This window comes from Neoarius graeffei, chromosome 6, assembly GCF_027579695.1.
Source record: "Neoarius graeffei isolate fNeoGra1 chromosome 6, fNeoGra1.pri, whole genome shotgun sequence".
NCBI classification, from domain to species: domain Eukaryota; kingdom Metazoa; phylum Chordata; class Actinopteri; order Siluriformes; family Ariidae; genus Neoarius; species Neoarius graeffei.
The window spans coordinates 32,448,664-32,476,469 of record NC_083574.1 but is presented as its reverse complement, the minus strand read 5'-3'; the positions used below and the strand labels follow the sequence as shown (position 1 = coordinate 32,476,469).

The following is a 27,806-nucleotide window of genomic DNA, read 5'->3' as shown; positions in this document are numbered from 1 at the left end:
GTGTGTGTGTGTGTGTGTGTGTGTGTGTGTGTGTGTGTGTGTGCATGGCTGGGAATTGGAGAAAAGCTGAAAAGCTAAAAAATAAAAAGTTTGTTGAGAACTCAGTTCTGGCCTGCCATGCTTCTGTGCTCCAGCCACCTAGTCGAATACTACAGTGGTGCTGAAACCCAGGAAAGTGCAGAAGGGAATGGCCACATGGAGTCCTCCCCCTTCAAGGACCTGGTCCATGCCCTCGCCACGGCCCAACAGAGCCAGCACCAGGCGCTGATCGCCCTCCGGAAAGAGCAGGAACAATGCTTTGAAGCCCTGGTGCTGGAGCAACAGGAAGATCGCCAGGCGTTCCGGCACATGCTCGCGTCGGCAGGGGCCCCAATCACCACTGCCGCGGACCCTCCCCACCTCACCCTAACGAAGATGGGTCCGCAGGACGACCCCGAAGCCTTCCTTGCTATTTTCGAGCAGACAGCCGAGGCGTGGGGTTGGCCGGTGGAACTTCGAGCAGGCAGCCGAGGCGTGGGGTTGGCCGGTGGAACTTCGAGCAGGCAGCCGAGGAGTGGGGTTGGCCAGTGGAACAGCACGTGGCACGCCTCCTCCCCCTGCTAATGGGCGAGGCACAGCTGGCCACGCTACAGCTCCCCCCGACCTCCGCAGGGCCGTCCTCCAGCACGTGGGTCGCACCCTGGAGCAGCAGCAGCAGCGCTTCCGTGTGCTGTGCCTGGAGGAGGTCGGCCGGCTGTTCGCGTTTGGCCAGCAACTCCGGGATGCCTGCCGGCGGTGGCTGAGGGCCGACAACCGCGACGCCGAGGGAACCATCGATCTGGTGGCACTGGAGCAATTTGTCACCCGACTTCCAGAAGGAACCGCGGAGTGGGTCCAGTGCCATCGCCCGGTGTCGCTGGATCAGGCCATTGAGCTGGCGGAGGACCATATTGCGGCCGTTTTGACGGCAGGACATCGTGTCTCCCCTTCTCCCCTCTCTCTCTCCCCCCTTCTGTTCCTCGTCCTCGCCCCATTCCCCCACTGCGGAGGCGGGGGCCGGCTCCACCCCAGCCGGCCCACCGCACCCTCGGTGTCCGACCATTTCCTACTTCCGTGTCTGTGTCTTCCCCCCCTCAGGTGAGTGATCTCCAGAACACCAGTGCAGAGAGAGAGAGCCTGGGCCGCTATGCTGGCGCTGTGGGGAGCCACGGCACCTCCAGCATCAGTGCTCAGCGATGGAGGTGGGCACAGTGGTCTGGATCCCCGACGCGCTGGAGACCACCCTCGATCGGGCTGGAGCGTATTGCGTACCAGTGAGTATCCAAGGGGATACGTATCAGGCTTTGGTGGACTCTGGCTTTAATCAGACCTCAATCCACCAAAGCCTGGTGCAAGACGAGGCATTGGGAAGAGCACAGTTGGTGAAGGTGTTGTGTATACATGGGGATTTTCACAACTACCCTTAAGTGTCGGTCCACATTCTATTTTGAGGGGAGAAATTTAGAGTAAAGGTGGCGATTAATCCTCGACTTACGCACTCGATAATTTTGGGGACTAATTGGCCAGGATTTCGGGAATTAATGATGCACTTAGTGAAGAGTGGGGCCTGCCATAGTTCAGCAGGGGGAGGACCCGGAGTGGCATTGGCAGGAGCAGCTGTCACAGAGCTGTCTACATCATCACCGCATCAGAGTGAGGAGCAGCAGGCTCCTCCTCCCTCTCTCAGGGATTCCCTCGCGGATTTCCTGTTAGAGCAGTCGCGAGACGAGACTCTGCGGCACGCGTTTGACCAAGTAAGAGTAATCGATGGTCAAACGCTCCGGCCAAACGCCACTCCGTCGCAGGATGCAGGACACTCAGACTAAGGAACAAATAACCCAGCTTTTAATCCCAAAGAGGCTCACTTTAATCCCATAGCCGGACACTTGGAGCAGGACAAGATGCTAGCCCAAATAATGGCCCGGTTCTATTGGCCTGGGATTCGCGGTGATGTCCGTAGGAGGTGTATGGCGTGCCACGAATGCCAGTTAGTAAACCCCACGGCCATCCCAAAAGCACCTTTGCACCCTCTGCCATTAATCGAGACCCCGTTCGAAAGAATTGGGATGGATCTCATCGGGCCATTAGATCGGTCAACACGAGGATATCGCTTTATTTTAGTTCTGGTGGACTATGCAACGCGATATCCGGAAGCAGTGCCTCTTCGCAATATCTCAGCATGTAGTATTGCTGAAGCACTCTTCCACGTCATCTCCCGGGTCGGAATCCCCAAAGAGAGTCTGACTGATCAAAGCACTATGTTTATGTCACATACACTGCGTGAACTGTATGGGTTACTGGGAATTAAGCCTATCCGCACCAGCGTTTATCACCCACAAATGGATGGCTTAGTTGAACGGTTTAATCGCACCCTCAAAAACATAATTAGAAAATTCGTAAGCGAGGACGCACGCAACTAGGATAAATGGCTCGAGCCCCTGCTATTTGCAGTGCGAGAGGTCCCGCAAGCCTCCACGGGGTTCTCCCCGTTCGACTTACTATACGGGCATAAGCCGCGTGGCATTCTGGATGTGCTACGGAAAAATTGGGAGGAGGGACCTTCAACCAGTAAAAACTAAATCCAATACGTTATTGACCTGCGCACAAAACTCCACACACTCACACACCTAACCCTGGAGAATTTGCGGCAGGCCCAAGAACGTCAAGTCCGCCTGTACGACAGGGGCACGCACCTTAGGGAATTCACACTGGGAGATAAAGTACTCGTGTTGTTGCCCACGTCGAGCTCTAAATTGATTGCCAGGTGGCATGGACCCTTTGAGGTCACATGGCGAGTCGGGGACATCGACTATGAGGTGAGGTGAATGGACAGGGGTGAGGCGTTACAGATATACCACCTCAACCTACTAAAATTTTGGAACGAGGAGGTCCCCGTGTCATTGGTGTCGGTGGTTCCAGAGAAGGTGGAGCTGGGGCCAGAGGTTCAAAAAGGGAAATTGACATCGCCCACGGCTCCAGTCCCCTGTGGAGACCACCTCTCCCCGACCCAGCTCAGGGAGGTCGCCCAGTTGCAAACAGAATTTTCTGACGTGTTCTCACCACTGCCTGGCCGCACCCACCTCATAGAACACCACATTGAGACGCCCCCGGGGTTAGTAGTGCACAGCCACCCTTACAGACTACCCGAACACAAAAAAAAGGTGGTTTGGGAAGAGCTCGAGGCCATGCTCGAAATGGGCATCGTCGAGGAGTCCCACAGCGACTGGAGCAGCCCGGTAGTCTTGGTTCCCAATGCCGACGGGTCGGTCCGGTTCTGTGTGGACTATAGGAAAGTCAACGTGGTGTCTAAGTTTGACGCGTACCCAATGCCTCGTATTGATGAGTTGCTCGATCGACTAGGCACGGCTCATTTTTATTCGACACTGGATTTGACAAAGGGATATTGGCAGATCCCCTTGACTCCATTATCCCAAGAGAAAACGGCCTTTTCCACACCGTTTGGCTTACACCAGTTTGTCACACTTTCTTTTGGGCTGTTTGGGGCGCTCACTACATTCCAGCGGCTTATGGATAGGGTCCTCCGCCACCACGCCACCTACGCGGCCGCATATTTGGACAGCATCATTATTTTTAGTAATGACTGGCCGTGACACCTAAAACACCTAAGGGCCATCCTTAGGTCACTGAGGCGAGCGGGTCTCACAGCCAACCCGAAGAAGTGTGCGATTGGGCGAGTGGAAGTACGGTATCTGGGCTTTCACTTGGGCAATGGGCAGGTGCATCCCCAAATTAATAAGACAGCAGCGATTGCGGCCTGCCCGAGGCCCAAGACCAAAAAAGGGGGTGAGACAGTTCCTGGAGCTGGCTGGCTACTATCATAGGTTTATACCAAATTATTTGGAAGTCACCAGCCCGCTGACTGATCTCACTAAAAAGGGAGCACCACATCCGGTCCAGTGGACAGAGCAATGCCAGCAGGCTTTCTCGGAGGTAAAAGCTGCACTGTGTGGGGGCCACTGTTACACTCCCCTGACTTTTCTCTCCCCTTTATTTTGCAGACGGAAGCGTTGGACAGAGGGCTGGGGGCTGTTCTGTCCCAGGAGGTGGGGGGGAGGACCAACCAGTGCTGTACATCAGCCAGAAGCTGTCGGTCCACGAGGGCAGGTACAGCACGATCGAAAAGGAGTGCCTCGCCATCAAATGGGCGGTCCTTGCCCTCCCCTACTACCTGCTGGGGGTGCCCTTTCAACCTCTGTTCAGACCACATGCCCCTGCAATGGCTCCACCGCATGAAGGATGCCAACGTGTGGATCACCCGTTGGTATCTGGCACTCCAGCCGTTTAAGTTCAAGGTGGTCCACAGGCCGGGGGCGCAGATGGTCGTGGTGGATTTCCTCTCACGTCGGGGGGGGAAGTTGGCTACAGGCCAGACAGCTCCACGGCCTGAGTTGGGCGGTGGGGGTATGTGGCAGCGGGGCATGGTCTGTGAATGGAGGGCAGAGTCAGGGAAGGTAAGTGGTGGAATCATTGCACCTGATGGGAATTAACCTGTGTTTGTGTGTCTTCCCCAGTGACCGCACCCTTTAAAAGGAGAGGAGAGCAGAGAAAGGGAGCTCTCTCCCCAACCAGAACACTTGTGTGCGTGCGTGCGTGCGTGCGTGGCTGGGAATTGGAGAAAGACTGAAAAGCTAAAAAATAAAAAGTTTGTTGAGAACTCAGTTCTGGCCTGCCGTGCTTCTGTGCTCCACCCACCTGGTCGAATACTACACATATCTTGTTGTGGACATTGATATGTTTTAAGGGAGATTATATTATTTTATTATAAGTTAAATAAGAGTTATGGTCTTCTGTGGTACTCTCAACATACAGTAAGGTTCTTCAATTCTGGATTAGTTTCCAAATACAGAGTATCACAGATTGAAAAAAAAAATGCACTTAAATCACAGCTATAAATACAGGAAAAAATCCAGTACAAATATATAGCGCTACATAATTTGTGTTGATGGCATACTGACGTGCACAATACTGTATGAAGTATTTTGCTCTGAAATAAGTGTTTTTATGACACTGCAAAAAGTGTTTACAATATTGTGTGAAGTGTTTTCGTTTGTGTACACATTGTTTATGATATCGTACTTATAATCACAGTAAGTATTTCATAAAATTCAATTATGGACACATGCATACTGTGTGTGATGTGTGAAAAAAAATGCACAACCTATAACTTGTATTACAACTATTCATGACACTGTATGAATACTCTATACTGCAAAAAGTATGTGGACACCTGACCAGTTACACTCATGTGTGCTTGTTGAACACCCCGTTCCAGATTTAGCCCCTTTGCCATTATAATAATCTCCACTTTTCTGGGAAAGCTTTCAACTAGATTTTGGAACATGGCTGTGGGGGTTTGCTCATTCAGCAACAAGGGCATTAGTGGGCTCAAGCACTGATATCAGGTGAGAAGGTCTGGGACACAGTCACCATTCCTATTCATCCCAAAGGCTTTCACTGGGGTTGAGGTCAGTGCTCTGTGCAGGCCACTTTAGTTCTTCCACTCCAGCCTTATCAAACCATGTCTTTATGGCCCTCACTTTGTGCACAGGGCACTGTCATGTTGTAACATCTCTAAGCCAGGTAAAATTGTGTGCTTCAAACTTTGTGGCAACAGTTTGGGGAGGCCCACATACGAGTGTGATGGTCAGATGTCCACATGCTTTTGGTCATACAGTGGATTCACAATACTGCACTAAGTGTTCGTTGTGCAAAGACCTTATAGTACTGTACAATGGCTCACAATACTACATGAAGTGTTTGTAGTGCATGTTGAATATTAGAGTATATAATTATGGGTGAATACCTATGGTGTGTTTTGTTCACGATAAGTGTCTTTTGTTAAAAGCGCTATTGAAATTATTATTGTTGTTGTTGTTGTTGTTGTTGTTTACTAAATGTTACTACATTGTCTCAAGGCAAATGTACCATCAATGTTGGTGAATTTAAGTGCAGCAGCGTTGAGTGTTTGCACACGCTCTGCCTGTACAGTGATGTCTGCCTCCTGCAGAGTGTGTTTCTGCAGCAGGTCTTCCACCTCCAGCAGGTGTTTCCCAAAGTCTTTTGAGAGCAGTTTCATCTGCAGGAGATGCAAAATAATCTGAGGCCAAAATAACTACAGCATTTTACTTCCACAGATATAAGAGACAGCACAAGCAAAACTATAAGTTATATCAAAAATGTACTAATTAATAAGCACAATCAGCTATTTCATGCAAGCAATTAAATATACAGTGCCCTGCAAAAGTATTCATCCCCCTTGGTGTTTGTCCTGTTTTGTTGCATTACAAGCTGGAATTAAAATGGATTTTGGGGGGAGGGAGGGTTAGTACCATTTGATTTACACAACATGCCTACCACTTTAAAGGTGCACTTTTTTAGATTGTTACACAGACAATAATTAAGATGAAAAAACAGAAATCTGGAGTGTGCACAAGTATTCACCCCCTTTCATATGAAACCCCTAAATAAGAGCTGGTCCAACCAATTCACTTCATAAGTCACATAATTAGTTGATTAAGATCCACCTGTGTGCAGTCAAAGTGTCACATGATCTGTCACATGATGTCTGTATAAATCAACGTGTTCTGGAAGGACCCTGACTCTGCAACACTACCAAGCAAGCAACATGAAAACCACGGAGCATTCCAAACAGGTCAGATACAAAGTTGTGGAGAAGTATAGATCAGGGTTGGGTCATAAAAATATCCCAAACTTTGAATAACCCAGGGAGCACAATTAAATCCATTATAGCAAAATGGAAAGAATATGTCACCACTACAAACCTGACAAGAGAAGGCCACCCACCAAAACTCACAGACTGGGAAAGGAGGGCATTAATCAGAGATGCAAATAAAACACTGAGGGAGCTGCAAAGATCCACAGCGGAGATAGGAGTATCTGTCCATAGGACCACTTTAAGCCATACACTCCACAGAGTGGGGCTTGATGGAAGAGTGGCCAGAAAAATGTCATTGCTCTAAAAATCACATTTGGAGTTTGCCCAACAGCATGTGGCAGACTCCCCAAACACATGGAAGAACATTCTCTGGTCAAATGAGACTAAAATTGAACTTTCTGGCCATCATGGGAAATGCGATGTGTGGCGTGAACCCAATACCCTGAGAACACCATCCCTACAATGAAGCATGGTGGTGGCAGCATCATGCTGTGGGGATGTTTTTCATCTGCAGGGACAGGAAAGCTGGTCAGGACTGAAGGAAAGATGGATGACACAAAATACAGGGCAATTCTGGAGGAAAACCTGTTTGAGTCGGCCAGAGTTTTGCGACTGGGACGAAGGTTCACGTTCTAGCAGGACAATGATCCTAAACGTACTGCTAAAGCTACACTGGAGTGGTGTAAAGGGAAACATGTAAATGTCTTGAAATGGCCTAGTCAAAGCCCAGACCTCAATCCAATTGAGAATCTGTGGCATAACTTGAAGATTTCTGTACACCAATGCAACCCATCTAACTTGAAGGAGTTGGAGCAGTTTTGTCTTGAGGAATGGGCAAAAATCCAAGTGGATAGATGTGCTAAGCTAATAGAGACATACCCCAAGAGACTTGCAGCTGTAATTGCAGCAAAAGGTGGCTCTACAAAGTATTTACTTTTGTTTTTGTTTTTTTGGTTTTTTTTGGGGGGGGATACTTATGCACACTCCAGGTTTATTGTGTCACAATAAAAAAAAAGTACACCTTTAAAGTGGTAGACATGTTGTGTAAATCAAATGGTGCTAACCCCCCCTCCCCCCAAAATCCATTTTAATTCCAGTTGTAATGCAACAAAACAGGACAAACATCAAGGGGGATGAATACTTTTGGAAGGCACTGTATTAATTAACACTAATTGCTTAGCTTATATATATATATATATATATATATATATATATATATATATATATATATATATATGTGTATGTGTGTGTGTGTGTGTGTATGTATACACAGAGTATTGTGCAAAAGTCTTAGGCACCCTATTTTTTTTCATAAAAACTTAGTTATATATTTGTGTTTTATTACTTTTACATTATCGAGCCAGTACAAAAACATTTTAGAGTCCAAATGTTCATTTTCCACTACAAAATTAAATGTTACAGAAAAAAACTTTTTTTTTTCTTTCGATTACGTTCATTATGTCTTATATTAAATATAGTTTCACGCCACGCCTTCAGAAACAGCAGCTGAAAAAAGATGCGTCACCAATTAACATCCGGTGACACTCTGAGGAAGACGGAAGTTGTACGTCGAAACATGTCAGGTAAACAAACCCAAAAATTAGATGTCTGATAAAAAAGAAAAATAACTATATTTAACTATACAGAAAAAAACGTTTGTATCTGAGCAGCATATTACATGAGAGACCACTATTCAGATTAAAAAAGAAAACATAATGAAGGCTACTGGGTTTTGCTGCAAAATTAAGAAGCAAGTGTGACAAAGTGTCCAGAAGAACTGTGGCTGGTTCTGCAAGATGTTTCGTAAAACCTACAGCTCATTTGCTTATAAAACTGCACTAAGTGTACCTGAGACTACTAATTTTTCCCCCGCTGGCTGAAAGGCCCGAAGGGGGGTCATGTCGTGGCAATGTCCATCCGTCCATCCGTCTGTCCATCTGTCCCGGGAAGGGTACTCACTTTCTGAAATCAACTCCTCTCACAATTTTGGGATGAATTTCACGAAACTTCACAGGATTCTTTGTTATATGTCGGTAATATGCAGACTGAAATTGCATTCAGTTCAGTCGCATTTTACCAGAGTTATGGCCCTTGATTACCAAACTTGTATTTTGACAATGTCATGAGGGTGTATTAAGCACTTATTGCATTGATATAGTTGACAGTGGGGGATATTGTGCTCTCAGAGCACTTGTTTTTAAAGCAAAGGGTCATCTCACACCAAATATCGACTTTGTTTCATTTATTATGGTTTACTGCTGTTTATAGTATTTTTTATTGTTGAAACATTTCATTTCATTATTTTTAAGCCATTTTTGATCTATAGCATTTCTTTATTTGTGCCTAAGACTTTTGCACAGTTCTGTATATACATTATATCCAGTATATACAGTACTGTATAAACATTATACATGTTTTCAGAATTGAAATTTGCATAATTTATAAAGAATATGATATTTCTCTCATACCTGCATTTCCTCCATCCAGTCAATCATGTAGACCATTTCCTGGAAGGTTTTTTGCAGTGCTAGGTTTTTCTCTAGTCGTGTTTTTCGAGCAGTCACAAGATCTTTCAGCAGATCCCATTGTTTTAGAATATTGTCTTTCCTAGCCATAATGCGTCTGATGTCATAATATCCTTCACTTTCCATCTCCACGGCCAGCTCCATCACGGCACCCATGCGCTCCTCATAGGACGAGATGTCAGCCTCGATCGCCTCATGCTTCTTCATTGCCGCCTCCACCGCTGGCAAATCATAGCCAAAATTGTCCTGAATGAAAAATGCATGAAGAAATGAAGAAACATCAATACTTTGGGGCTCTCCTGAGAGATAAATGTACAGTGGAAGCTGAAGCCTACTCTGCAGTCTGCAATGCACCTCAACATCAGGTGCACTGCTCAAAATGAACAATGTATAATACTTAACAGCAAAATCTTTAGAGAAAAAACACACATAAGTATTAAAGCAGTTATTAAGTCAATCCCATAGCACAAATTCTCTATGGTCATTCTGAGTGAATGATTGTTATATGATTGCTATGTTTATTTAAAAATTCCTTTCATCAGTATCAACATTATCCTGATGGTACAGTAAGTGACTCCCCAAAGCCACTTCCATGCTCAATGCTTCTCCTGATGTGTATATGCACAGGTGGCAATGTAAAAATGAGATAGAGCGAATGGGATAACTATTAAAATCGCTAACCAGGACTAACCAGTAAAATAAATGACCATACCAAAAAGCTAGCTTATTGTTCTAGATAGAGTGCGGATTTACCTGGGAAACAAGCCGCTGGTTCTCATTAAGCCACGCCTGCCTCATGGTGGTTTTGTGATCAAACCGCTGAGCAAGTAGTTCCAGTTTCTCCTGACGAATCAGCTCCTTCCTTAAAGACACACCTCTTTCATGCTCTGCCTTTTCTAACTTTTCCCATGCCTGAAACAGAAAACAGATATCCATTATAAATGAACATTAAGAACAAGCGTATATTTAAAAACCAATATATTCCAGTTCTTTATTGAAAGCTCCCTCATCAATTAAGGATATATTTTAAAGGAACAGTCCACCGTACTTCCATAATGAAATATGCTCTTATCTGAATTGAGACGAGCTGCTCCGTACCTCTCCGAGCTTTGCGCGACCTCCCAGTCAGTCAGACACAGTCAGACGCACTGTCACTCCTGTTAGCAATGTAGCTAGGCTCAGTATGGCCAATGGTATTTTTTGGGGCTGTAGTTAGATGCGACCAAACTCTTCCGCGTTTTTCCTGTTTACATAGGTTTATATGACCAGTGACATGAAACAAGTTCAGTTACACAAATTGAAACGTAGCGATTTTCTATGCTATGGAAAGTCCGCACTATATGACAGGTGTACTAACACCTTCTGCGTGCTTCGGCAGCGCATTGATATCTGAGCTCCGTATCAATGCGCTGCCGAAGCGCGCAGAAGGTGTTAGTATGCCTGTCATTATAGTGCGGACTTTCCATAGCATAGAAAATCGCTACGTTTCAATTTGTGTAACTGAACTTGTTTCATGTCACTGGTCATATAAACCTATGTAAACAGGAAAAACGCGGAAGAGTTTGGTCGCATCTAACTACAGCCCCAAAAAATACCATTGGCCATACTGAGCCTAGCTACATTGCTAACAGGAGTGACAGCGCGTCTGACTGCGTCTGACTGACTGGGAGGTTGCGCAAAGCTCGGAGAGGTACGGAGCAGCTCGTCTCAGTTCAGATAAGAGCATATTTCATTATGGAAGTACGGTGGACTGTTCCTTTAAGATTTCTAAATTTACTTTGACTTGTATTTCATTGCAGACAGTATGAACTCAAGATGTTTCATATTTTTGTCTGCTCAACTTCATTTAATTTTTTTTTTATATACATCCATTCCTGCATTTCAGGCCTGTAAAACATTCAATATGGGATGGGGCAGTTTAGGGCTCGTAATGAGGAAAAACAATTAAATAATGATGTGATGTCAACAGGTGATTACAATCATGATTTGCTACAAAATCAGTATCTTGGAAAGGTCTAGTCTTTGAGGATCTCCAGTTTGTCAACAAATGTTTAAAAACAATGTTCCTCAAAGAAATATACAAAGGGTTTTGGATAGTTTACCATCTGTGGTGCATAATATCATTAAACAACTCAAGGAATCTGAAAGAATTTTGGTGTGTAAAGGGCAAGGGCACAAGCCTAAGCTGAACACCAGTGATCTCCAATGGAGCACTTGCATGTGACGTCACAGCCGATCCAGATTGTGACAGACGCCATCTTGTCGGTCAAACGCCATATTTCTGCCTTCTACTTCTACTTCTACCTTTTCTTCTGGAAAACCCTACTATATACAATTCTACTACAACGGCTGCGGCTACAAGCTCTCCCTACCTGTGCACGTTTTTTATGTTTTTTGTGTGTATTTTTGTGTGTTGTTCGTCTGTACTGGATTTCAATATCCACTACAACCGTATGGACTTACTGGACATTGGCTTCCAGCAGAAAATGACGGTTTGTAGCGATTTCCATCGCATGCACAACATTCCGGACGAGATAGCAAGACCAGCGGGGTCTCCGTGGATTGTTATCGGAAGCAAAGTGAAGGAGGCGGCGCCGGGAGCGGAAGCAAAAGCGAGGCTGCAGAGCCGGCCTGTTGACTAAGCTCAGAAAACAGCTACTCAAATCTCCACTGCTAAGCCTCTACCTCTCCAATGCCAGATCCATGGTAAACAAGACGGACGATTTGGAATTACAGCTGGAATTACCTTATTCTATTCTATAATCGTCTGGTCAGTGCTATACTCAATACTTAAGTGACTTACCCGTCCAATGAGGATTATTTTCTTGTTTACAAGATGCCACATCTGAGTCGCTGATAAATCCTGAATTTCTGTAAAGATAACTGTGCAGAGATTTATAAGCACGCAGTGCTTCACCACTGAACAGCGAGGGAAAGTTAATGAGGTAATTATACACGTCTGGGTATTCCGCTGGCAGTTCCATATCCACTGACACGGTCGTGAAAACTACGTCCGGTAAGCCATAAGGGTCACTAATCTGTAGATCGTTTATTTTAGACATATATCTAGTTATCTGTTCATGAGAAAAATGAGCTGTGTAGTCCATCGGTTGAAATTGATCCATTCTGTACATGAGTGCAGCAGTATTCAGCGGTGTTTTTTACCGACAAGATGGCGGCTGTGTACTTTCCAGTCACGTGACTGCAAGATCTCTATACCTCAGATGACACTGCATCAAGAACCATCATTCATCTATAGCTGATATAACCACATAGGTTCAGGATTACTTTGGCAAATCTTTGGCAAGTACTACAATATACAGTTACAGTGGTACTTGAAAGTTTGTGAACCCTTTAGAATTTTCTATATTTCTGCATAAATATAACCCAAAACATCATCAGATTTTCACACAAGTCCTAAAAGTAGATAAAGAGAACTCAGTTAAACAAATGAGACAAAAATATTATACTTGGTCATTTATTTATTCATACATGTCAACCTATACGGAATGTCCATATTTTATACGGATTTGATTCAATAAACGTAGTATACAGGCGTACAAATAAAGTTATACAGATTCTTTAAAAAAACCTTCAATATTTATTTAGAGCTATAATCAATTCCCACGATGATAAAAGAGTGCATAACATTTACAAACATACTGTACATCACAGAAAGCACAAACAGTCAGTAAAGAGTCTTATGAAATCGCACGTTATCTTGTGGTAGCGAGACTTCGTTCCACTTCTGATCATGCGCACACCGCATTGCGAGAATCCCGCCAACCGGGAAGTAAAATTTTGTTTGAAATGCGTATTTCCACCTGAGCGACTTTCACTAGCGACTGAAAAGATTCTGAATGGGCACTCCGGCAAGATCAACACAGACACTTGCTGTGACATGCAGCCTAGTGAGGTATTGGTGCAGACTGCTAAAAAAGCTGTCATGGAGTACAATTCAGAACATTAGAGTGACACTTTGTGTTTTTGTCAAACATTGGAGCTTTGTATTCATTCTGAAGGTTTATTGTTATTAATATTGAATAAAAAGTAACTTGGATATATCATTATTAATTATCATTCAAATTTTAGGTAAATTATTTTAATTTGCATCTTATAAGGATTTTATAAGGGAAATACGGATTTTGGAGGTTGGTTATACAGGTTTGATTGACCAAAGGTTGACATGTATGTTTATTGAGGAAAATGATCCAATATTACATATCTGTGAGTGGCAAAAGTATGTGAACCTTTGCTTTCAGTATCCAGTGTGACCCCGTTGTGCAGCAATAACTGCAACTAAACATTTCAGGTAACTGTTAATCAGTCCTGCACACCGGCTTGGAGGAATTTTAGCCCATTCCTCCGTACAGAACAGCTTCAACTCTGGGATGTTGGTGGGTTTCCTCACATGAACTGCTCACTTCAGGTCCTTCAACAACATTTTGATTGGATTAAGGTCAGGACTTTGACTTGGCCATTCCAAAAACATTAACTTTATTTTTCTTTAACCATTCTTTGGTAGAACGACTTGTGTGCTTAGGGTCGTTGTCTTGCTGCATGACCCACCTTCTCTTGAGATTCAGTTCATGGACAGATGTCCTGACATTTTCCTTTAGAATTCGCTGGTATAATTCAGAATTCATTGGTATAATTCAGAATTCATTGTTCCATCAATGATGGCAAGCCATCCTGGCCCAGATGCAACAAAACAGGCCCAAACCATGATACTACTACCACCACCATGTTTCACAGATGGGATAAGGTTCTTATGCTGGAATGAAGTGTTTTCCTTTCTCCAAACATAATGCTTCTCATTTAAACCAAAATGTTCTATCCACAAAACATTTTTACAATAAAAACATAGACCATCCACAAAACATTTTTACAATAGCCTTCTGATTTGTCCACATGATCTTTAGCAAACTGCAGATAAGCAGCAATGTTCTTTTTGGAGAGCAGTGGCTTTCTCCTTGCAACCCTGCCATGCACACCATTGTTGTTCAGTGTTCTCCTGATGGTGGACTCATGAACATTAACCAATGTAAGAGAGACCTTCAGTTGCTTAGAAGTTACCCTGGGGTCCTTTGTGACCTTGCCGACTATTACACACCTTGCTCTTGGAGTGATTTTTGTTGGTCGACCACTCCTGGGGAGGGTAACAATGGTCTTGAATTTCCTCCATTTGTACATAATCTGTCTGACTGTGGCTTGGTGGAGTCCAAACTCTTTAGAGATGGTTTTGTAACCTTTTCCAGCCTGATGAACATCAACAACGCTTTTTCCAAGGTCCTCAGAAATCTCCTTTGTTCATGCCATGATACACTTCCACAAACATGTTGTGAAGATCAGACTTTGATAGAGCCCTGTTCTTTAAATAAAACAGGGTGCACCTGACTCTAATTTCACCTTCAAATTAACTGCTAATCCTAGAGGTTCACATACTTTTGCCACTCACAGATATGTAATATTGGCTCATTTTCCTCAATAAATAAATGACCAAGTATAATATTTTTGTCTCATTTGTTTAACTGGGTTCTCTTTATCTACTTTTAGGACTTGTGTGAAAATCTGATGATGTTTTACGTCATATTTATGCAGAAATATAGAAAATTCTAAAGGGTTTGCAAACTTTCAAACACCACTGTACAGCCACAAATGCCAATTAAATCTTCACTGTGCAAAAAGGAACTGTGTCCCGAAGCACTGTTGACTTCTCTGGTCTATCAATGCATGGGGTTGTGTCAGTGCCTTTGGCAAAGGTAATTTACACTTCTGTGATGGCAGCATTAGTGCAGAAAAGTACAATGAGATTTTGGAGCAAAATATGCTGCCTTCAAGATATCTTTTCCAGGGATATTTCAGCCTATCAGTGACAGTCGTGTCACGTGATTGCACAGAGTGAGACGCCCCCTCTATTTGATCTCCATTGAGATATTTTCGAGCCCTTTTCAACAATGCGTCTGTTACACACTATCAGCAGTTGTGTTATAGAGTCAGTCAGGGGTGTAATTAACATGAATAAGGTTGATTATTTACTCTGTCCTCCTTTTTTTCCCCCAAAATGCCTTTGGAGGAGAAACTAAAAATAGATAAGTAGGTAAAACACATGCTGTCTCAAAGTACAAATTATATAAAAGGACAGTGTGGCAGTGGGGGTGTGGTCAAGCGTCAGTCTGTGACCGGAGGGCAGAGTCAGGGAAATTAAGTGGCAGAATCACTGCACCTGATGTTAATGTGTTTGTGTGTCTTCCCCAGTGACTGCGCCCTATTTAAGGAGAGAGAGAGAGCGAGAGCAGAGGGAGCTCTCTCCCCAACCAGATGACTTGTGTGTGTGCGTGCGTGTGTGGCTGGGAGAATCAAAAGTTTGCACTGAAAAGTGAAAAATAAAAGAGTTTTGTGAACTCAGTTCTGGCCTGCCGTCCTTCTGTGCTCCACCCACCCATACGAACTGTCACAGTGGTGCCGAAACCCGGGACCGAGCACAGAAGAGAACAGCCCCATGGAGTCCTCCCCCTTCGCAGACCTGATCCACGCCCTCACCACGGCCCAACAGAGCCAGCACCAGGCGCTGCTCGCCCTCCAAAAGGAGCAAGAACAACGGTTCGAGGCCCTGGAGCTGGCGCAACAGGAAGATCGTCGGGCGTTCCCGCACCTCCTCGCGTCAGCGGGGTCCACCAACTCCACCGCCGCGGGCCCTTCCCCCCCACCCTAATGAAGATGGGCCCGCAGGACAACCCCGAGGCCTTCCTCACGCTCTTTGAGCAGGTAGCAGAGACCTTGGGGTGACCGGTGGAACAGCGCGCGGCGCGCCTCCTCCCCCTGCTAACGGGAGAGGCACAGCTGGCCGCGCTACAGCTCCCTGCCGACCGTCAGCTGGCCTACGCGGACCTTCACCGGGCCGTCCTCCAGCGTGTGGGACGCACCCCCGAGCAACAACGTCAGCGCTTCCGCGCTTTGCGCTTGGAGGAAGTCGGCTGGCCGTTCGCGTTTGGCCAGCAACTCCGGGATGCCTGCTGGCAGTGGTTGAGGGCCAACAACCGCGCCGCCGAGGGAATCATCGACCAGGTGGTACTGGAGCAGTTAATCGCGTGTTTACCAGCAGGAGCCGCAGAGTGGGTCCAGTGCCACCACCCGGCGTCGCTGGATCAGGCAATCAAGCTGGCGGAGGACCATTTGGTGGCTGTCCCGACGGCAGGACAGCAGACAACCTCTTCTCTCTCTCTCTCACCCTCCTCCTGTGTCTCCTCCTCGCCCCATTCCCCCACCGCGGAGGCGGGGGCTGGCACGACCCCAGCCCGCCCACCGCACCCGCAGTGCCCTCCCGTTTCTCCCTTCTGTGTCTGTCTCTCCCTCCCCTCAGGTGAGTGAGCCCCAGAGCACTAGTGCAGAGAGGAAGCCCGGGCCGGTTTGCTGGCGCTGCAGGGAGCCGGGCCACCTCCAACAGCAGTGCTCGGTAATGGAGGTGGGCGTGGTGGTTCGGATCCCCGACACGCCAGGAGCCGCCCTCGATCGGGCCGGAGCGTATCGCATACTGGTGAGTATCCAAGGGGATACACATCAGGCGTTGGTGGATTCTGGTTGTAATCAGACCTCAATCCACCAAAGCCTGGTGAAGATGAGGCATTGGGGGGAGCACAATTGGTGAAGGTGTTGTGTGTGTGCACGGGGATGTTCACAACTACCCTTTAGTGTCGGTCCACATTTTTTTTCGAGGGGAAAAATTTATAGTGAAGGTGGCGGTTAATCCTCACCTTACCCACTCGATAATTTTGGGGATGGATTGGCCGGGATTTGGGGAATTAATGAATCATCTAGTGAAGAGTGGGTCCTGCCGTAGTTTAGTAGGGGGAGGTTCCGGTGTCGCGTTGGCGGGAGCAGCTGTCACAGAGCCATCTACATCATCTCCGCATCAGAGTGAGGAGCCGCCGGCTCCTCCTCTCTCTCTTGGGGAATCCCTCGCGGATTTTCCATTGGCGCAGTCACGAGACGAGACTCTGCGGCATGCGTTTGACCAAGTGAGAATAATCGAGGGTCAAACGCTCCAGCCAAACGCCACCCCGTCCTTCCCCTACTTCGCAATTATGAAGGATAGATTATACCGAGTGACGCAGGACACTCAGACTAAAGAGCGAGTCACACAGCTTTTGATTCCGAAGAGCCGCCGGGAATTGGTATTCCAGGCAGCTCACTTTAATCCCATGGCTGGACACTTAGGGCAGGATAAAACACTAGCCCGAATAATGGCTCGGTTCTATTGGCCAGGGATTCGCGGCGATGTCCGTAAGTGGTGTATGGCGTGCCGCGAATGCCAGTTAGTAAATCCAACGGCCATTCCAAAAGCGCCTTTGCGCCCTCTCCCATTAATCGAGACCCCGTTCGTAAGAATTGGGATGGATCTCGTCGGGCCATTAGATCAGTCAACACAAGGGTACCGCTTTATATTAGTTCTGGTGGACTATGCAACGCGATACCCGGAAGCGGTGCCTCTTTGAAATATCTCAGCAAGCAGTATTGCAGAGGCGCTCTTCCGCGTCATCTCCCGAGTTGGAATCCTGAAAGAGATTCTGACTGACCAAGGCACCTCGTTTATGTCACGTACACTGAACGAACTGTATGGGTTGTTGGGTATTAAGCCGATCCGCACCAGCGTGTATCACCCACAAACGGACAGTTTAGTTGAACGGTTCAATTGCACCCTCAAGAATATAATTAAAAAATTCTAAAGTGAGGACGCACGTAATTGGGATAAATGGCTCGAACCCTTGCTTTTTGCAGTGCAAGAGGTCCCCCAAGCCTCCATGGGGTTCTCCCCGTTTGAATTATTATATGGGCGTAAGCCGCGCGGCATTCTAGATGTGCTGCAGGAAAATTGGGAGGAGGGACCTTCACCAAGTAAAAATGAAATCCAATACGTTATTGACCTGTGCGCAAAACTCCACACATTCACCCACCTAACCCAGGAGAATTTGCGGCAGGCCCAAGAACGACAAACCCGCCTGTACCACAAGGGTACGCGCCTTAGAGAGTTCGCACCGGGAGATAAAGTACTCATACTGTTGCCCGCATCGAGCTCCAAATTAGTCGCCAAGTGGCAAGGACCCTTTGAGTTCACACGGTGAGTCGGGGACGTCAACTATGAGGTGAGGCGAACGGACAGGGGTGGGGCGCTACAGATTTACCACCTCAATCTGCTCAAACTCTGGAACGAGGAGGTCCCCGTGGCATTGGTGTCGGTGGTTCCAGAGAAGGCGGAGCTGGGGACGGAGGTTCAAAAAGGAACACTGGCATCACGTACCTCACCAGTCCCCTGTGGAGACCACCTCTCCCCGACCCAACTCGTGGAGGTTGCCCAGTTGCAGACCGAGTTTTCGGACATGTTCTCACCCCTGCCCGGCCGCACCAACCTCATAGAGCACCACATTGAGACACCCCGGGGGTGGTAGTGCGTAGCCGCCCTTACAGGCTACCTGAACACAAGAAAAAAGTGGTTTGGGAAGAACTCGAGGCCATGCTCGAAATGGGCATTGTCGAGGAGTCTCACAGTGACTGGAGCAGCCCAGTGGTCTTGGTACCCAAGGCCGACGGGTCGGTCCGGTTCTGTGTAGACTACAGAAAAGTCAACGCGGTGTCTAAATTTGATGCGTACCCAATGCCTCGTATTGATGAGTTGCTCGATCAACTAGGCATGGCTCACTTTTACTCAACACTGGATTTGACAAAGGGTTATTGGCAGATCCCCTTGACTCCATTATCCCAAGAAAAAACAGACTTTTCCACACCGTTCGGGTTACACCAATTTGTCACACTTCCTTTTGGGCTGTTTGGGGCTTCCGCTACGTTTCAGCGGCTGATGGATAGGGTCCTCCGCCCCCATGCCACCTATGCGGCCGCATACCTCAACGACATTATTATCTATAGTAATGACTGGCCGAGGCACCTCCAACATCTGAGGGCCGTCCTTAGGTCGCTGAGGCGAGCGGGTCTCACAGCCAACCTGAAGAAGTGTGCGATTGGGAGGGTGGAAGTATGGTATCTGGGCTTCCACTTGGGCAACGGGCAGGTGCATCCCCAAATTAACAAGACAGCAGCAATTGCGGCCTGCCCGTTGCCCAAGACCAAAAAGGGGGTGAGACAGTTCCTGGGGCTGGCTGGCTATTATCGTAGGTTTATACCTAATTATTCGGACATCACCAGCCCGCTGACTGATCTCACTAAAAAAGGGGCACCAGATCCGGTCCAGTGGACGGAGCAATGCCAGCAGGCTTTTTCTGAGGTAAAGGCTGCACTGTGTGGGGGGCCACTTTTACACTCCCCTGACTTTTCTCTCCCCTATATGTTACAGATAGATGCGTCAGACAGAGGGCTGGGGGCTGTTTTGTCCCAGGAGGTGGAGGACCGCCCAGTGTTGTACATCAGTAGAAAGCTGTCGGTGCGAGAGGGGTGCTACCGCACTATTGAAAAAGAGTGCTTAGCAATCAAGTGGGCAGTACTTGCCCTCCGTTACTACCTACTGGGATGCCCATTCACCATCTGTTCAGACCACGCACCCCTCCAGTGGCTCCATCGCATGAAGGATGCCAACATGCGGATCACCCATTGGTATCTGGCACTCCAACCCTTTAACTTCAAGGTGATCCACAGGCCAGGGGCGCAGATGGTCGTGGCCAACTTCCTCTCCCGTCAAAGGGGGGGGGTCGGCTGCAGGCCGGACGGCCGCCCAGCCTGAGTCGGGCGGTGGGGGTATGGTATGTGGCAGCATGGGCGTGGTCAAGCGTCGGTCTGTGACCGGAGGGCAGAGTCAGGGAAGGTAAGTGGCAGAATCACTGCACCTGATGTTAATTAATGTGTTTGTGTGTCTTCCCCAGTGACCGTGCACTATTTAAGGAGAGAGAGCGAGAGCAGAGGGAGCTCTCTCCCCAACCAGATGACTTGTGTGTTTGCGTGCATGTGTGGCTGGGAGAATCAAAAGTTTGCACTGAAAAGTGAAAAATAAAAGAGTTTTGTGAACTCAGTTCTGGCCTGCCGTCTTTCTGTGCTCCACCCACCCATACGAACGGTCACAGACAGTTAACAGAACTATAAGTTTAGCTTTTTTGTTTGTTTGAACAAAAGGGTTACACCTTTTATGTTTACCGTATTCAGAGGAAACAGGACATGAAGCTATTTGAGCATTAAGGAGTGGAATACAAAAAAATTATAACTCACTAATGCAGCTCCCTATCTGCCTTTAAGTAAGTGTGTGTGTGTGTGTGTGTGTGTGTGTGTAAGTAATTCTTTGCTCCAATATTATTTACATTTACAGGATTTAACAGATGTCCATATCCAGAGAGATTTACAGATTATTATTATTATTATTATTTGTAGTAATAGTAGTAGTCGTAAGTAGTGATGCTGTTGTTTAGATATGTTTAAATAGTTTCCAAATGCAGCCAATGATAATAATAATAATAATAATAATGATATCTTAGAATATAATTGTGGCAGCGGGGGCGTGGCCAAGCGTCAGTCTGTGAATGGAGGGCGGAGTCAGGGAAGGTAAGTGGCGGAATCACTGCGCCTGACGGGAATTAACCTGTGTTTGTGTGTCTTCTCCAGTGACCACGCCCTATAAGAGGAGAGGGAGAGCAGAGGAAGGGAGCTACTCCCCAACCTGGAGACTTGTGTGTGTGCGTGTGTGTATGTGTGTAGTTAAGGCTGAAAAGCTATAATAAACGGGTTTTTGAGAACTCAGTGCTGGCCTGCCGTGCTTCTGTGCTCCACCCACCTAGAACACTTGCTACAGTGGTGTTGAAACCCAGGACGGAGCGCAGGAGAGAACAGCCCCATGGAGTTCTCCCCCTTCAAGGACCTGATCCATGCCCTCGCCACAGCCCAGCAGAGCCAGCACCAGGCGCTGGTCGCCCTCCAGAAGGAACAGGAGCAAAGGTTCGAGGCCCTGGTGCTGGCACAGCAGGAAGATCGCCAAGCGTTCCGGCACCTACTTGCATCGGCGGGGTCCACCACCTCCACCGCCGCGGGCCCTCCCCACCTCACCCTAATGAAGATGGGCCCGCACGATGACCCCGAGGCCTTCCTCGCTCTCTTTGAGCAGGCAGCAGAGGCGTGGGGTTGGCCGGTGGAACAGCGAGCGGCACACCTCCTCCCCCTGCTCACAGGCGAGGCGCAGCTGGATGCACTTCAGCTCCCCGCTGACAGCCGGCTGGCCTACGCGGATCTCCACAGGGCCGTCCTCCAGCGCATGGGTTGCACACCGGAGCAGCAGCGGCAGCGCTTTCGCGCGATGCGCCTGGAGGAGGTCGGCCGGCCGTTCGCATTTGGCCAGCAACTCAGGGATGCCTGCCGCCGGTGGCTGAGGGCTGACAACCATGACGCCAAGGAAATCATCAATCTGGTGGCGCTGGAGCAGTTCATCGCTCGACTTCCGGAAGAAACCGTGGAGTGGGTCCAGTGCCATCGCCCAGCGTCGCTGGATCAGGCCATTGAGCTGGCGGAGGACCAGATGGCGGCCATTCCAATGGCAGGACAGCATGTTTCCCCTTCTCCCCTCCCCTCTCTCTCCCCTTCTGTTCCTCGCCCTCACCCCATTCTCCCAATGCGGAGGCGGGGGCCGGCTCCACCCCAGCCGGCCCGCCGCACCCGCAGTGTCCTACCGTTTCCTACTTCCGTGTCTGTGTCTTCCCCCCTCAGGTGAGTGATATCCGGAACACCGGTGCAGAGAGAGAGCCTGGACTGGTGTGCTGGCGCTGCGGGGAGCCGGGGCACCTCCAGCATCAGTGCTCGGCAATGGAGGTGGGCGTGGTGGTCCTGATCCCCGACGCGCCAGGAACCGCCCTCGATCGGGCCGGAGCACATCGCATACCAGTGAGTATCCAAGGGGATATGTATCAGGCTTTGGTGGATTCCGGCTGTAATCAGACCTCAATCCACCAAAGCCTGGTGCAAGACGAGGCATTGGGAAGAGCACAGTTGGTGAAGGTGTTGTGTGTGCACGGGGATGTTCACAACTACCCTTTAGTGTTGGTCCACATTCTGTTTCGAGGGGAGAAATTTAGTGTAAAGGCGGCGGTTAATCCTCGCCTTACCCACTCTATAATTTTGGGGACTGATTGGCCGGGATTTCGGGATTTAACGACATACTTAGTGAAGAGTGGGTCCTGCCGTAGTTCAGCGGGGGGAGGTCCCGGTGTGGCATTGGTGGGAGCAGCTGTCACAGAGCCATCTATGTCATCACCGCGTCAGAGTGAGGAGTAGCAGGCTCCTCCTCCCTCTCTAGGGGAATCCCTCGCGGATTTTCCGTTAGAGCAATCACGAGACGAGACTCTGCGGCATGCGTTTGACCAAGTGAGAGTAATCAATGGTCAAACGGTCCAGCCAAACGCCACCCTATCCTTCCCCTATTTTTCCATTACTAAGGATAGGTTATAGCGAGTGACACAGGACACTCAGACTAAGGAACAAATAACCCAACTTTTGATCCCAAAGAGCCACCGGGAATCGGTATTCCAGGCGGCTCACTTTAATCCCATGGCTGGACACTTAGGGCACGATAAGACACTAGCCCGAATAATGGCCCGGTTCTATTGGCCAGGGATTCACGGCGATGTCCGTAGGTGGTGTACGGCATGCCGCAAATGCCAGTTAGTAAATCCAGCGGCCATCCCAAAAGCACCTTTGCGCCCTGTACCATTAATCGAGACCCCGTTTGAAAGAATTGGGATGGATCTCGTCAGGCCATTAGATCGGTCAACACGAGGGTATCGCTTTATTTTAGTTCTGGTGGACTATGCAACACGATATCCGGAAGCAGTGCCGATTCGCAATATCTCCGCACGTAGTATTGCGGAAGCACTCTTCCATGTCATCTCCCGAGTCGGAATCCCCAAAGAGATTCTGACTGATCAGGGCACTGCGTTTATGTCACGCACACTGCGCGAACTGTATGGGTTACTGGGAATCAAGCCAATCTGCACCAGCATTTATCACCCACAAACGGACGGCTTAGTCGAACGGTTTAATCGCACCCTCAAAAACATAATTAAAAAATTTGTAAGCGAGGACGCACGTAACTGGGATAAATGGCTTGAGCCCCTGCTATTCGCAGTGCGAGAGGTCCCACAAGCCTCCACGGGGTTCTCCCCGTTCGAATTATAATATGCGAGTAAGCCGCGTGGCATCCTAGATGTGCTACGGGAAAATTGGGAGGAAGGACCTTCCCCGAGCAAAAATGAAATTCAATACGTTATTGACCTGCATGCAAAACTCCACACACTCACACACCTAACCCAGGAGAATTTGCGGCAGGCTCAAGAACGTCAAGTCCGCCTGTACAACAGGGGCACGCGCCTTAGGGAATTCACACCGGGAGATAAAGTACTCGTGTTGTTGCCCATATCGAGCTCTAAATTAATCGCCAGGTGGCAAGGACCCTTTGAGGTCACACGGCGAGTCGGGGACGTCGACTATGAGGTGAGGCGAATGGACAGGGGTGGGGCGTTACAGATATACCACCTCAATCTGTTAAAACATTGGAGCGAGGAGGTCCCCGTGGTGCTGGTGGTTCCAGAGAAGGCGGAGCTGAGGCCGGAGGTTCAAAAGGGAAAATCGCCATCACCCACCGCTCTGGTCCCCTGTGGAGCCTACCTCTCCCCGACCCAGCAAGCGGAGGTTGCCCGGTTGCAAACAGAATTTTCTGACATGTTCTCGCCCCTGCCCGGCCGCACCCACCTCATAGAACACCACATTGAGACACCCCCAGGGGTAGTAGTGCGCAGCCGCCCTTACAGACTACCCAAACACAAGAAAAAGGTGGTTCGGGAAGAACTTGAGGCCATGCTCGAAATGGGCATTGTCAAGCAGTCCCACAGTGACTGGAGCAGTCTGGTGGTCTTGGTTCCCAAGGCCGACGGGTCGGTCCGGTTCTGTGTGGACTATAGAAAAGTCAACGCGGTGTCTAAATTTGACGCGTACCTAATGCCTCGTATTGACGAGTTGCTCGATCGACTAGGCACGGCTCATTTTTATTCGACACTGGATATGACAAAGGGATATTGGCAGATCCCCTTGACTCCACTATCCCGAGAGAAAACGGCCTTTTCCACACCATTTGGCTTACACCAGTTCGTCACACTTCCGTTTGGGCTGTTTGGGGCACCCGCTACGTTCCAGCGGCTTATGGATAGGGTCCTCTGCCCCCATGCCACCTATGGGGCCGCATACCTAGATGACATTATTATTTATAGTAATGACTGGCCACAGTACCTAAAACACCTGAGGGCCGTCCTGGGGTCGCTGAGGCGAGCGGGTCTCACAGCCAACCCGAAGAAGTGCGCGATTGGGCGGGTGGAAGTACGGTATCTGGGCTTCCACTTGGGCGATGGGCAGGTGTGTCCCCAAATTAATAAGACAGCAGCGATTGCGGCCTGCCCGAGGCCCAAGACCAAAAAGGGGGTGAGACAGTTCCTGGGGCTGGCTGGCTACTATCGTAGGTTTATACCTAATTATTCAGATGTCACCAGCCCGCTGACTGATCTCACTAAAAAGGGGGCACCAGATCCGGTCCAGTGGATGGAGCAATGCCAGCAGGCTTTCTCTAAGGTAAAGGCTGCACCATGTGGGGGGTCACTGTTACACTCCCCTGACTTTTCTTTCCCCTTTGTTTTACAGATGCATCGGACAGAGGGCTGGGGGCTGTTCTGTCCCAGGAGGTGGAGGGGGAGGACCGTCCAGTGCTGTACATCAGCCGCAAGCTGTCGGTGCGTGAGGGCAGGTACAGCACCATAGAGAAGGAATGCCTCGCCATCAAGTTGGCGGTCCTCGCCCTCCGCTACTATCTGCTGGGGCGCCTTTTCACCCTCTGGTCGGATCACGCGCCCCTGCTGCGGCTCCACCGCATGAAGGATGCCAATGCACGGATCACCCATTGGTATCTGGCACTCCAGCCGTTTAAGTTCAAGGTGGTCCACAGGCCAGGGGCGCAGATGGTTATGGCGGACTTCTTCTCCCGTCAAGGGTGGGTGGGGGGAGTCGGCTGCAGGCCGGACGGCTCCCTGGCCTGAGTCGGGAGGTGGGGGTATGTGGCAGCGGGGGCGTGGTCAAGCGTCGGTCTGTGAATGGAGGGCGGAGTCAGGGAAGGTAAGTGGCGGAATCACTGCACCTGATGGGAATTAACCTGTGTTTGTGTGTCTTCTCCAGTGACTGCGCCCTATAAGAGGAGAGGGAGAGCGGAGGAAGGGAGCTACTCCCCAACCTGGAGACTTGTGTGCATGTGTGTGTGTGTATGTGTGTAGTTAAGGCTGAAAAGCTATAATAAACGGGTTTTTGAGAACTCAGTTCTGGCCTGCCGTGCTTCTGTGCTCCACCCACCTAGAACACTTGCTACAATAATGTATTACTCAACTCTAATAGATTAATTGTCAAGCTATTGACAGGTATTAGATTTTAGACCTCCTATCTCATATCACCTTCAGCCAAGACTGGTTGCTATTTCTACCTTGTTGATGTCAGAAATGAGCTTTCCATCATGAGGCACATATGGTTTCTGGTTGTTGGCTCTGAGTTTGCTTTGGATGGTAAAGAGTAGCACCTCAAGGTTCCCTTTCTCCTGGAACCTGCCAGAAACAAAAAAAAAAAAAACCAGCAAACTTTTATAAAGCCATGGTTTACCAATAGAAATAAACATTTTCCAAACAAAAGTTTCATGCTACACCTATCACCAATATGAGACTGACATAGGAGTTTCTTTTCCTTTCTTTTTTTTATACAATAGGGCCCATGCATTTTCTTAATAAGAAAATGACTCCAAACAAATTGGAGTACAACAATTAATATTGATAAGTAATATTATTATCTAGTATTAGAAATAGTACTACATACTAGTAACATTATTTATTATTATTATTATTATTATTATTATTATTATTATTATTATTATTATTATTAATATTGTTTGGTATCCATGAGGCCAATTCTAATACATGTTAATGGTTAACGCAGACATACTGTATACTGTGGAAAGACAACTCAAATAATACTGTTTTATAAAATTACTATTACTGGCTGTAAAGACAGGTACTATTGATACTTTTAATACCACTTTTTTAAATACACCTTACATACATGATATAGTTACAATAAGAACAAATGCACTGATGCTACACAGTAAACCCAGTAAAATGCTGATGTGGATTTGCCTTTCAGCAAATGCTAGATAAAATGGGTATTGTTTGTACAAGCTGATAAATGAGAATGTGCTAATGGTAGATGTTAACATAAGCTGTGAGATGAACATGAACATACCGCCTCCGTTTTTGCCTCTGTTTGTTTGTCTGTTCCCAATGTAACTCAAAAACTAGTGAACAGATTTTGATGAAATTTTGAGGAAAGGTGGCCATGGGCCAAGGAACAGTTGCTTACAGTGCTGCTTGAAAGTTTGTGAACCCTTTAGAATTTTCTGTATTTCTACATAAATATGACCTAAAACATCATCAGATTTTCACACAAGTCCGAAAAGTAGATAAAGAGAACCCAGTTAAACAAATGAGACAAAAATATTATACTTGGTCATTTATTTATTGAGGAAAATGATCCAATATTACATGTCTGTGAGTGGCAAAAGTATGTGAACCTCTAGGATTACCAGTTAATTTGAAGGTGAAATTAGAGTCAGGTGTTTTTCAATCAGTGGGATGACAATCAGGTGTGAGTGGGCACCCTGTTTTATTTAAAGAACAGGGCTCTATCAAAGTCTGATCTTCACAACACATGTTTGTGGAAGTGTATCATGGCACGAACAAAGGAGATTTCTGAGGACCTCAGAAAAAGCGTTTTTGATGCTCATCAGGCTGGAAAAAGTTACAAAACCATCTCTAAAGAGTTTGGACTCCACCAATCCACAGTCAGACAGATTGTGTACAAATGGAGGAAATTCAAGACCATTGTTACCCTCCCCAGGAGTGGTCGACCAACAAAGATCACTCCAAGAGTAAGGCGTGTAATAGTCGGTGAGGTCACAAAGGACCCCAGGGTAACTCCTAAGCACCTGAAGGCCTCTCTCACATTGGCTGTTGGATGTTCATGAGTCCACCGTCGAGAGAACACTGAACGATGGTGTACATGGCAGGGTTGCAAGGAAAAAGCCACTGCTCTCCAAAAAGAACATTGCTGCTCGTCTGCAGTTTGATAAAGATCACATGGACAAGCCGGAAGGCTATTGGAAAAATGTTTTGTCAATGGATGAGACCAAAATAGAACTTTTTGGTTTAAATGAGAAGCATTATGTTTGGAGAAAGGAAAACACTGCATTCCAGCATAAGAACCTTATCCCATCTGTGAAACATGGTGGTGGTAGTATCATGGTTTGGGCCTGCTTTGCTGCATCTGGGCCAGGATGGCTTGCCATCATTGATGGAACAATGAATTCTGAATTATACCAGCGAATTTTAAAGGAAAATGTCAGGACATCTGTCCATGAACTGAATCTCAAGAGAAGGTGGGTCATGCAGCAAGAAAACGACCCTAAGCACACAAGTCGTTCTACCAAGGAATGGTTAAAGAAGAATAAAGTT

General features: G+C 47.7%; 1 protein-coding gene across 1 annotated transcript in view; it reads right to left on the bottom strand.

Moving 5' to 3' along the window:
- LOC132887847 (spectrin beta chain, non-erythrocytic 4-like) overlaps positions 1–27,806 on the bottom strand; it is a 221,863-nt gene that overhangs the window by 175,898 nt on the left and 18,159 nt on the right. Inside the window, exons 9-12 of the mRNA XM_060923573.1 lie at positions 25,733–25,850; positions 9,994–10,152; positions 9,184–9,486; positions 5,965–6,115 (exon numbers count right to left, since the gene is read on the bottom strand). Coding sequence (XP_060779556.1) covers positions 5,965–6,115; positions 9,184–9,486; positions 9,994–10,152; positions 25,733–25,850 — 731 coding nt within the window. The remainder of the gene's footprint in view (positions 1–5,964; positions 6,116–9,183; positions 9,487–9,993; positions 10,153–25,732; positions 25,851–27,806) is intronic.